The following is an 11,154-nucleotide window of genomic DNA, read 5'->3' on the forward strand; positions in this document are numbered from 1 at the left end:
ATTGGTACCTTACACTACCGATAGATTTTGTTTTTTTCCATAGCGCCGCGTTCTTAACAACTAAAGACATAAATCAAAATATGCATGTTCCATTATTTGTGGATTTAAGTGAAGCATTCATGTTCAGTCGTTTTGTGTGATATTAATTAATTTTAAATCCTATTGTTATATAAACATAATACATCCTAAAGTTTTATATTAAACTTTTTTAAGCGCGAAAAATTAGCACCTGGCTTATGGCTATAATAGAATAGCAGTTCAGATTCTTACGCGTAGTTGCTTGACAATGATACTAAACCTAATACATATTATAAAAAAATATTATATTATAATAAAAATAAAATCACATAATGTGGTAAATGTGTGGTGATGGTAATTTTACGAAAATATTTTAGTGTAATTTGAAACTTTTATTCATCTGACGTCTGTCAGAGTGCGGCATATCGGGAAATTGCCAATTTTCTTATTAACATATGTCATATTTCAAAGTCAAAAGCCGAAGAATACGAAAACCAAAACAAATGGAATAGCTTTTACTTCGACGATTAATGATTGTGTAAAAAGCGTTTAATAGGCTTATGAAAATGCCTGTGGAAAATGATGACGAATTTTCTTTCATCAAGGTAGACTGATATTAGCGTATATCATATAATACTATTGAAACTATATTTTTAACTCGCCTGTCGATATGTTTTAGCCGCCACCAATTTTTGATGATTTAAATGAACGTGTAAAGGACTATTTACTAAAACCAGAGAGACTATCAATTCACCAATGGGAACGTTCCCAAAATCATTGGCATAGGACTCCAGATATAGATTCCTTGTTCAGAATTGACGAGGATGATATTGGTCTGGATACTACACTTGAGGTAAACGATATACGATATTTGCTTGCTGTACTGCCTTTGCCAAATAGGTAAAGTTAAATTGCACTAGATTTACTAGATAGAGATACTTAAACATGCATACAAAATATATACTAAAATCATGTTTGGTTGTGTTGGTTATAAATTTCTACGTATTTTATTCCAAATATTTTTATGTTAAGTTAAAAGTAGTTTATTAAATAAATATAAATGATAAGTATAATATTTTCACAAATTAAAAAAATTACAGGTAGTCCGAGATTTGTTGACAGGTGAAATAGTTGGTTTAAAAGAAGTTAGTGTACCATTAGAAGATGATGAAGACAGTTTATCTATGTCTCGAACACCACTGCCCCCAGGCTTGGCTACAAGAGGGACAATTACACAAAATCCATTCTTACCAGCTGGGTTTGAAGAAGAGTTAGAGAAGATGTTGGCAGAAGCAACTAAAACAGGAGAAGTTTCAGTAAATCTTGATAATGATGAACCAGGAAAATTTTTGGGTGAAGGTAATATTCATTGAATATTCAATTCATATAAAAAAGTGACAGTTGAAAACCATGTATGAAATAATCTTATGATTTGATTAACTTTATTTGCTACCAAGTAATGTTTATATTATTTTAAGATATATTATGTACTCCACCTGGTTGTCAAGAAAATGTAGTCTTTTCAAGTGATGGATTCACTTTAAAGGACCAACTAACAGATGAAAACAAACAAGAAGACAAGCTGGAAGATATTCAAATCAATATAAATTTAGAGGAAGTTGTTACTAACAACACACATTTAGCAGGTAATGTGCCTAACTGAATACCAAATTTAATATTCATTTAATTTCACTTCAGTATTTGTATACCATATCTTTCTTTAGGTATATTGTAAGGACATATTTTTATTTTTTAAGTTGAAACAAAAATGGACAAACAAACAAATAAAAAATGTTTTCAGGTCTATGGCAAGATGACGATGAAACTATTGAACAAAAGGCACCAATACCTACAAAAAACATTGAAGTAGATGCAGAGGATAATGCCAATGATAATTTCCTCGAGAGTACAATTATCAAACCACCTGTGGTGCTTCCAGAAATACCAGTGCTGAATATTACCAATGCCTCTGTAAAATCTGGTGTTACATCCACAGAATGGGCAGAAATGATTGATGTTTCACAGCCAGTGCCGGAATTCAAAGAAAAAATCAAAGATTTGGCCCATGCTTATCCATTTGAATTGGATAACTTCCAAAAACAGGTATACACAATGCAAATATTTAATTCAAAATTTTCACATAGCATTATTTAAGATTTATTTTCTTAATCTTTAATTAAACCTGAAGTTGATGAGTTGATGGCAGCTGAGTCAGAAACCTATAGACAATAATACTTGTTTGGATACAAATTCTGGATTTTTTTGCATTGTAGGCAATTTTAAAACTAGAGGAAGGACATCATGTGTTTGTAGCGGCTCACACATCTGCTGGTAAAACTGTAGTCGCTGAATATGCTATCGCTATGTCTAGAAGAAATTGTACAAGGTACACAGGCATATTCCAACTCTTTACAATATTTCTAATAGTAAATTATTAAAGAGGTGAAACTCCGCTACAATGAACAATGCCCAAATAGTTGATGACTGGTTTAAAGACAGAGCATTGAAATGCAGTCTTAACTTCCGATTGAATCTATAGTGTTTTAGTATATATTAAAATTTGATCAAGTTCTATCAGATTTAATAATCTATAATTTCTGTACCAATTTAAGGATAAATGTGTGTTGGCTTTTTCATATTAAAAAAACAAATTATTAATAATATATTAATGTGGTTATATGTATAAGATCAATAAAAATAAATTTATATTGTTGAACGTTTCAGAGCCATTTACACATCGCCAATAAAGGCTCTGTCGAACCAGAAGTACAATGACTTCAACAAGACATTTGGTGAAGTTGGTCTGTTGACTGGGGACCTACAGATAAACGCGACGGCCTCTTGCCTCGTCATGACCACCGAGATTCTCCGTTCTATGCTCTATTGCGGATCTGACGTCACAAGAGATCTAGAATTTGTGATTTTTGATGAGGTCCACTATATCAATAATGCTGAGGTAAATAGTTACAGTATTTGTAGAGAAAGCGATAAAACTATTCTTTTCGCTATACATATATATTTTATAAAATTAAAAAATGTAATTCCAGCGGGGCTATGTGTGGGAGGAAGTGTTGATATTACTTCCGGCCCACGTCACAATAGTGATGTTGAGTGCAACTGTACCAAATACGCTCCAGTTCGCGGACTGGGTCGGGCGGACTAAAAAACGAAAGGTCTTTGTAGTGTCCACTCCTAAGCGGCCAGTTCCCTTGTGCCATTACTTGTATACGGGTAAGTTTAATCATTAAACAAATTTTAATAATCTAATAATAAATTTACTAGTTCTTTATTAAATTATTAAATTTTACTAATTTATTATTAAAATTTTATATTTATTTTTATAGCCTAGACGGCTAAAACAAAATAAAAAATCATAAGGAATTTCATGTCAAGAATCTCCTAAAATTGTGTGATCTAATACTTAAACGGTCCCAAAGTTTATAAAATGTATAATTGGTGGATTTTTCATTTTTGAACCAACGTTAAAATCGTTACAGGATCTGGTGGGAAGTCAAAGAACGAGAGATTTTTGGTCGTGGACCAAGAAAGTAAATTCCAACTACGGGGATACAATGAGGCGGTCGCTGCGAAAAAGTCGAGGGAAAATGATTACAAGAAAAGCTTTGGACCAAAAGGTAAATATTTAAAGGAGTTGGATCCCCCCCCCCACCTTGGATTGGAATGGAACTCTTTACCCCCTTTCATCTTCCCTACACACTTTAGTAAAGGTTTATTTAAGAAAACATTCCACACAGCTGCCAAGTTGATTTGTGCATGTAGTACTTCTTTGGGTTGGAATATAATTAATCAACGTATTTCTGGGACTTTTATATAAAAATATACCTTCTTGTCAGGTGGCAGACAATTCGGTAACCCAAAAGCGGAACAAACCATGTGGGTGGCCTTGATAGACCATCTGCGGTCTAATGATAAGTTGCCCGTCGTAGCCTTCACTTTGTCCAGAAATCGGTAAGCGAAGCTTATTTATAATTAAATTTGCCCGCTTGTTTTATATATATGTATATATTAAAAAATAATCGTTGATATTTTTTGGTATAAAACGATTATTTTTATTTTCACATACCCTATGTTTCAATATTTTTAGCTAAGAGATTTGCAATCGCTCTTTACTCTTTGGTCATTCATTAACGGTCCTAAAATATTTAAACGAATGAATTATTAATTTTATTAAAATATTGGTTTTACAATTAATTTATCAGTAATGGGTAATGAATATATTTCTTTGATCTTGTTAGGTGTGACCATAACGCGGAGAATCTCATGTCAGTAGACTTGACAACGGCCAAAGAGAAGGGCCATATTCGGTCCTTCTTCCAAAAATGTCTGCAGAGGCTGAAAGAACCGGATAGAAAACTTCCACAGGTATTTAGAAATATTTTTTTTATATAACACGACTAGCAGGAAGTTTATCTAATGATGAGTGGTACAATGGACACTCACATTGTCAAATAGCTCGCAAGTGCGTTGCTGGCCTTTTAAGGATTGCTATGCTCATTTCTAAAGGACCCTAAATCGAATTGGTTCGGAAAAACTTAGGTTCTATGTTGTGAGCCTGGCCTTTCAAAGGCAGTGATTTTTGGGATACCAATATTTCATTCATATTTATTTAATAATTCGGTAATCCTACACCTCATATAAATTGTATATAATAAAAAAACATCTATACGAAAGATATAACCAAAGATGACATACGTTATATACACATAACAAATATCAAACATTTACAACAGAACAAAATCCATTATTATTATTAAACACAATGAACTAAGTTATACCTAATTTGCCTGCGTTTGGTGATGGTGTGAAAGTGAGGGGTGCGTCCATGATGCAAGTCAAGGCTTAAACATTGGCTGTATTTCTGGCCTTCGCGATACAAAACTGAGATTTTGGCATAGTTCGTGAGGAATATTTAATATGGTTAATAAATAATAGCAATTTCACATTTCTTTTTCATCTTGGAATCATACCGCCTTAAGACGGTTTCAAACTAATCTTATAAATAAAATTCTCGTGTCGCACCCCTAAATATTTTTTTTTAAATTTTTTATCAACTGTATCAACAGCATTAAAAAATACATACAACCCTAAATTTTCAACCCTCTACGATCAACCCCTATTTTTTATTATAAATGATATACATGGCAAAACGACGTTTGCCAGGTCAGCTTGTTATATTATAATAAATTAGTTATGACAATAATAATAATTTCTTTTGTAGGTTATCAGACTACAGCGTGTTCTCGAGAACGGAATAGGCGTTCATCACAGCGGTATATTACCACTCCTCAAGGAGATCGTGGAAATGTTGTTCCAGTCGGGTTATGTAAGTCTAATGTAAAACTATTTGATATTGTGAAGGTCAATGACCCAAGTTTAGGTCATTGAACTTTCAAAGATCTTGAAATCAGCTGATAACGTGATTTTTGATGTTTAATCTATCCAATATATATATTCCTATTTATTTACGAAAGTTTTACAGTTTTGATAAATATTTACATTCGTCTGTATTGACGTTTTTAGGTAAAGATCTTATTCGCGACCGAGACATTCGCGATGGGCGTGAACATGCCAGCCCGCACGGTCATATTCGACGACGTCACCAAGTTTGATGGTCTCCAGTCACGGAGTTTGGTTCCCGCGGAGTACATTCAGATGGCAGGGCGAGCCGGCAGACGAGGTTAGTCTTGCATTGAAATGTTTTACAATACGGGTCAACAAGATGTCATAAAGATGTATCCTAATGTACCATATAAATATGCCATATTCCAATGAAATGTATAATAGTGTACTTAATACATACCAGGTTATTTTTGCGTGAGAACGTCTAATAAGTCAGTGAACGCCGGCTGTACGCATAAAAAAAATATGACTGTATCGTTACGCTTATTGTACGATTGCGCCGCGCCGCATCTATCTTCAACTCGAAGACTTAGTATACTAATATAATCATTTAAGGTTGTCACGTTAAACTATCGTCCATAAACCGACTTTACACACGACAATTATTTATGGTAAATTTTTATGATATGCGTGCTTTTTTCTCCAATTGCTTGAATGCGGTTTCCAATAAAAAGTGGTAATGAGTATGACGCAATTATCTTGAATTATATGGTTTTTTAATTAGTGCTCTTTTAGGTTTGTACACTTTGTATATCTTTTTTGAAAGCTAGGTATATACTTTAAAAAACCTCCCTGCTGCCCAAAAATCGTGTAGCGCGGCGACAATGACGTGACATCATCTAGTCCCATGTCCCATCACTACGAAACCAGCCTATTGAATGGTAGCCATTGCTCTGGACTTGTGCGTGGAGGCGTTACCTTGGCAAAACAAAACAACATTATCGTTGTTTTTCCCGCTGTTGTTTGCTGCGCTTCGGTTAGTCGTTCGTCAAAGACGTTCATCGGTTTAAGAGGAGGATTTCATACACCTTCTACAATTCCAGGTTTGGATGACACAGGCACTGTGATAATTCTATGCAAGGATGGCGTACCAGACCAAATGACGCTCAAGGAAATGATGCTTGGGACTCCTCAGAAGTTGTCTTCGCAGTTCCGACTCACTTATGCCATGATATTGAGTCTTCTGAGGTTTGTTAGCTTTAAACGTATTTAGGTAAATCCATATAATTAAGATAAATATAGTTAGTATTTATTGACATTGATTCCTTAAAAAAATCGTTGGGTCATATAAATAACATTCGCGTTTATATTTTGAAAAAGTACTCATGTCAAGACTGAAAGTAAAGTAGATTAATAATTATTATAGTCATGTTTCTTAAGTTCATAAATTTGTCACGGTTAAAAGATTTGTTCGATCTCCACAAAAAATCTGACTTCATACTAACTTTTGAATTTGAAAAATTTTTCTTGAGTGATTCTTGTTCCAGTGGGTTTTGACATACAGAAGTCATTCTTAGGTCTAGGCCTCAACTCTGCAGCTTACCCTAACTGTCCAGAAATGGCATAACTGACTAAAGACATTTTTCGATTCATATAAAACCAATGAAATGTCTTAAATAATTTTAGAGTGGCAACAGTGTCTGTTGAGGGTATGATGCAGCGTTCGTTTCGAGAGCTGCACCAGATCCTGCAAGCCGACACCAACAAGAAACTCCTTCAGAAAGCGGAATTAGAGTATTCTGAGAAATGCAGCACGCCTCTGGCGCCACATTTGGCCCCATTGGCCACCTTCTACGACCTCTGTACTTCCTACGTCGAGGTTTTGGGGGAAATTATGCCCTTGCTGTTAACGCAGCCGAAAGTTAGTAAGGAGTTGGTGCCGGGAAGAGTTTTGCTGCTATCGGCTGGACCCTACATCAATCAGCTCGGGATCTACTTGAATGGGAATGGTGAGATATTGTCATTTAAATAATTGCAGCCGCTATACACGAAAGCCCTCTTTCTGGATAAAGGAATTTCGACAATGGCGGGTCGAGTTGGGTTTGCGGGAATGAATTTTTTATGGCTGAATGTATCACTTTTTTGCAAATAAATTAATATTGTTATAATTTTGAAAATCCAGGTCCCCGCCAGACGCCATACAAAGTGTTAGTGCTAAACACAATTGAGGAAGACTCGAATCGATACAATTTCGACCGCGACGAGGCCTGGTACCGCATGTTGAGTTTCTCCTCTCTGTACGACCATATCGGTAAGTTTTATTATCTAAAATATTTACGAAACGTCACGAAGATGCGCAGCGTTTTTGTCTAAGTAAAGGGGAAGAGCGATTGATTGAGTGAGAGAGAGAAAAGGAGATCGAAAAAAATACACGCTATTGGTTGATGTATTCGTTATATCATATTAGAACTTTAGATGGAAATTCTGTCGTATAATGTCTTGTGCTGTAAACGCAAATTTTTTATTCATTTATATTATCATTAGCACGTATACAGTGTGAATATAGATATACAAATACATGGAGTGATCATATACCGGTACATGATCATCTATTAGGGGCTTTTACCTTAGTAATAATTAATTTACTTTACTTTCACTTCTGACATGTGTACTTTTGCGTGTACGCACGTACTTTTTTTATCTTGTGATCAATTTGAAATGTATTTTAAATATTAATAATTTCAGGTACCGAGGAAAGTACACAAGAGCATACGATACTTTGCATCGCTCCGAAGAACGTGATCGCCGTCACACGGACCTGTCTCAAGATTGATGCCAACATTATCATTCAGGATTGGGAGAAACGACAAATGCCGAGGTAAGAGAAATAAACTTTGGTATTTCTTCTAAAAATATATATTGTTTATAATTTATCGTGTATATTCTATGGTAAATTTCGTTTCCTTTTTATGACTGTTTCATTGCTCTCTCTACTCGGTGACATAATAAAAGACAGTTCTCTGAAAAATCTTTTATTACCCAAAAGCATATACACTATTGTAACATTTCTGATTTTTTTTGGCAATTGTTGCTTGGAAGAGATCGCTTAGATTCGAAGGGAGATGGGTGGTCTTAATAAAATAAAATTATTATTTTAGTAGTATTGTTTACTAACATAAATTTTACACATTATAATAATACATAGCTTCAATCCGTTAAAAAAGTGTTTTTTATATTTTACTAGCGACCCGCCCCGGCTTCGCACGGGTGCAATGCTGATACTAAATGCACTACAGAAAATCTGTGAACGTTGTATATAAAAATGTGGGTTATCCATAAGAGATAGACATATACGATCATGGACTTTTCTGTAGACCTTTTCAATGTGTACAATACTTAGTACATTATTTTGAAAAATCTCGTACGGTTCAGCCTGCGTTTGCAATGTAAGCGGAAAAATTGTAATTATTTACGATATGACATTAGAAACTTCAAAAATAACAGTACTTCTCCACTATTTAATTGTTGTTATTATACATATAAACCTTCCTCTTGAATCACTCTATCTATTAAAAAAACCGCATCAAAATCCGTTGCGTAGTTTCAAAGATTTAAGCATACAAAGGGACATAGGGACAGAGAAAGCGACTTTGTTTTATACTATGTAGTGATTATTGAAGAAAAATAACTAAATTACACAACATAATTCAAATATTTAAAGGTTCAAAGACGCTCCGGTGGGTGCAAGTTGTGCGAGCGCAGTGCAAGAGCTGTCGCGGCTGAGTCACGCCGCTCGTACTAAAGTCACTTCCCTGGAGACGATCAGCCTCACGCAAGCCCTCAATATCTCCACTGGCGAATTGCTTCATGCGCTTGATAAGATGAACAAACTCAAGGTACATAGAGAGGAGCGGCTCTCTTCTCTTATCTGATTTATTTATTTACAGAAATTACATGCATCTTTACATATATTGTATTTGTGTACTGACGAACTATAAGAGCGCGGCAACAGGAACGTCACCCTACATACAAATTACTATACCACGCCTAATTACTATGGAGAGTGTTCAGAAGAGTTGTACGGACTAATACCAGCAGCTGAGTTTTCTTCGTTTTTTAAGGCAGTTTTTGTGGATTACCACCACTATGTGGAACCAGCTGCCCAGTCCCACTTCTTAGAATCTTTTTTTGAAGGCGTGCCGATTCTCGAAAAGCTGGCAACGCACTTGCAAGCGGCGGTATCACTTAACATCTGAGTCGTCTAGATTTTTAAGGCAAGAGACGTTATTTATAAAAAACTAAATTGTTTACAATCATCAATCACGTCCTTAAATTTATTGATCTGTCTCTTTTCATCATAGCGATAGTACAGATTGACGGAAAGAGGCCAAAGAGTATATAGATTTTCAAACATTATTTTAGGCGCAAATAGAAGCCCAAAAGAAAAGCACAGCCATCGCAAACTTCAAGAACGAATTCGCAATCGTATACGAAAGGAAGCAAGCGGAACGGAAACGCGATAAATACAAACGACTTTTATCCTACGAAAGCCTCGCTCTGTACCCGGATTATCAGAGACGACTTTTGGTCCTTCGGGAGCTGAATTATATCGACGAACACGACAGCGTCATCTTAAAAGGGAGGGTCGCGTGTTGCATGGGTACCAACGAGCTGATTATAGCCGAGTTGGTCTTCCGAAACGTCTTCACGGATAAAAATCCAGCAGAAATAGCGGCGCTGCTGAGTTGTTTTGTTTTCCAAGCGAAGACCCACGTCGAACAGGTGCTGACGGAAAAGCTGGATGAAGCGGTTAAAGCGATTCAGCAGATTGAGGACGATCTGTCGAGTATTGAGGTTAAATATGGGGTAAGTTCTCATTTAAATATCTTGTATAAATAAAAATATAATAATATAAATATACTATCAAATTGTAACCCAATATTGTTTTCAGGTTTCCCAATTTGAGGGTCAGCAAGAGAGGCTGAACTTCGGTCTTGTGAGGGTTGTATACGAATGGGCGTTGGAGAAACCCTTCGCTGAAATCATGGATCTCACGGATGTACAAGAGGGAATTATTGTTAGATGCATTCAGCAGTTACACGAGGTATGTCCTTCTACAAAGATCTCTACTTATAACATTCTCTTTGACAGTTATGCATGAGTTTTTAAACAGGAGAAGGCGTTATAGTGAAGTATGGCAGTAATAATAAAAGTAATTTTTCTAGTTGTTTTGTTATTCTTAGCTGTTATCTTTATTTCAGCTTTTAGTAGACGTAAAAGACGCGGCGGTGGCCATCGGTGATCCAAAATTGCAAGCAAAGATGATGGAAGCCTCTACAGCTATCAAGAGAGATATTGTATTCGCTGCCAGTTTATATACAACACAAAAAGAAGCTCCTAAGACGTGAAAATTGCATTATTTTAAGTAAAATACTCACCTGTTTTTTCAACAAATGAGACTTAAAACTATTTGTATAATCTATAATGACTGCCAGATAATCTGTACTCTACAGCTTTATATCTTGCGATAAAAGCTTGTTGGATTGTATCATATTTTGTTCATCTGCTTGATAATAAAATGTATATAATATCTTTGTTTTTTATTCAACTTCAATATAAGTATCTATAGGAATCTAATAAAAATAAAATTATTGTGTCGTTTTAGAAAGATGTCGCATAATTTCAGTAAAAGCAGATACTTAGACGTAGGTTCTCTTGCAGTCCAATGTTAAAGTTTTAGCTGAGCCAAGTATAAATAGATTTTATATAGGCTAC

At 35.2% G+C, this 11,154-nt stretch overlaps 1 protein-coding gene across 1 annotated transcript; it reads left to right on the top strand.

Moving 5' to 3' along the window:
• The first annotated feature begins 501 nt into the window (after positions 1-501).
• On the top strand, positions 502-10,969 carry LOC110997451 (helicase SKI2W). The gene is made up of 21 exons (XM_022265609.2): positions 502-623; positions 698-871; positions 1,119-1,377; positions 1,497-1,664; positions 1,820-2,121; positions 2,292-2,404; positions 2,743-2,974; positions 3,066-3,249; positions 3,516-3,653; positions 3,873-3,987; positions 4,275-4,401; positions 5,258-5,362; positions 5,560-5,716; positions 6,483-6,627; positions 7,066-7,388; positions 7,562-7,690; positions 8,125-8,257; positions 9,101-9,275; positions 9,802-10,245; positions 10,331-10,483; positions 10,641-10,969. The coding sequence occupies exons 1-21, from the start codon at positions 579-581 to the stop codon at positions 10,785-10,787; spliced, it is 3,768 nt and encodes a 1,255-aa protein (XP_022121301.2). The 5' UTR covers positions 502-578; the 3' UTR covers positions 10,788-10,969.
• The last annotated feature ends 185 nt before the right edge of the window (positions 10,970-11,154 follow it).

Source organism: Pieris rapae, chromosome 1 (assembly GCF_905147795.1).
Source record: "Pieris rapae chromosome 1, ilPieRapa1.1, whole genome shotgun sequence".
In the NCBI taxonomy this organism is placed as follows: domain Eukaryota; kingdom Metazoa; phylum Arthropoda; class Insecta; order Lepidoptera; family Pieridae; genus Pieris; species Pieris rapae.

Coding starts and splice junctions, on each gene's coding strand:
- LOC110997451 (XM_022265609.2), top strand. CDS start 579: ATGAAAATGCCTGTGGAAAATGATGACGAATTTTCTTTCATCAAG. Junction 872..1,118: donor GTCTGGATACTACACTTGAG/GTAAACGATATA, acceptor AAAAAATTACAG/GTAGTCCGAGATTTGTTGAC. Junction 9,276..9,801: donor ATAAGATGAACAAACTCAAG/GTACATAGAGAG, acceptor ACATTATTTTAG/GCGCAAATAGAAGCCCAAAA.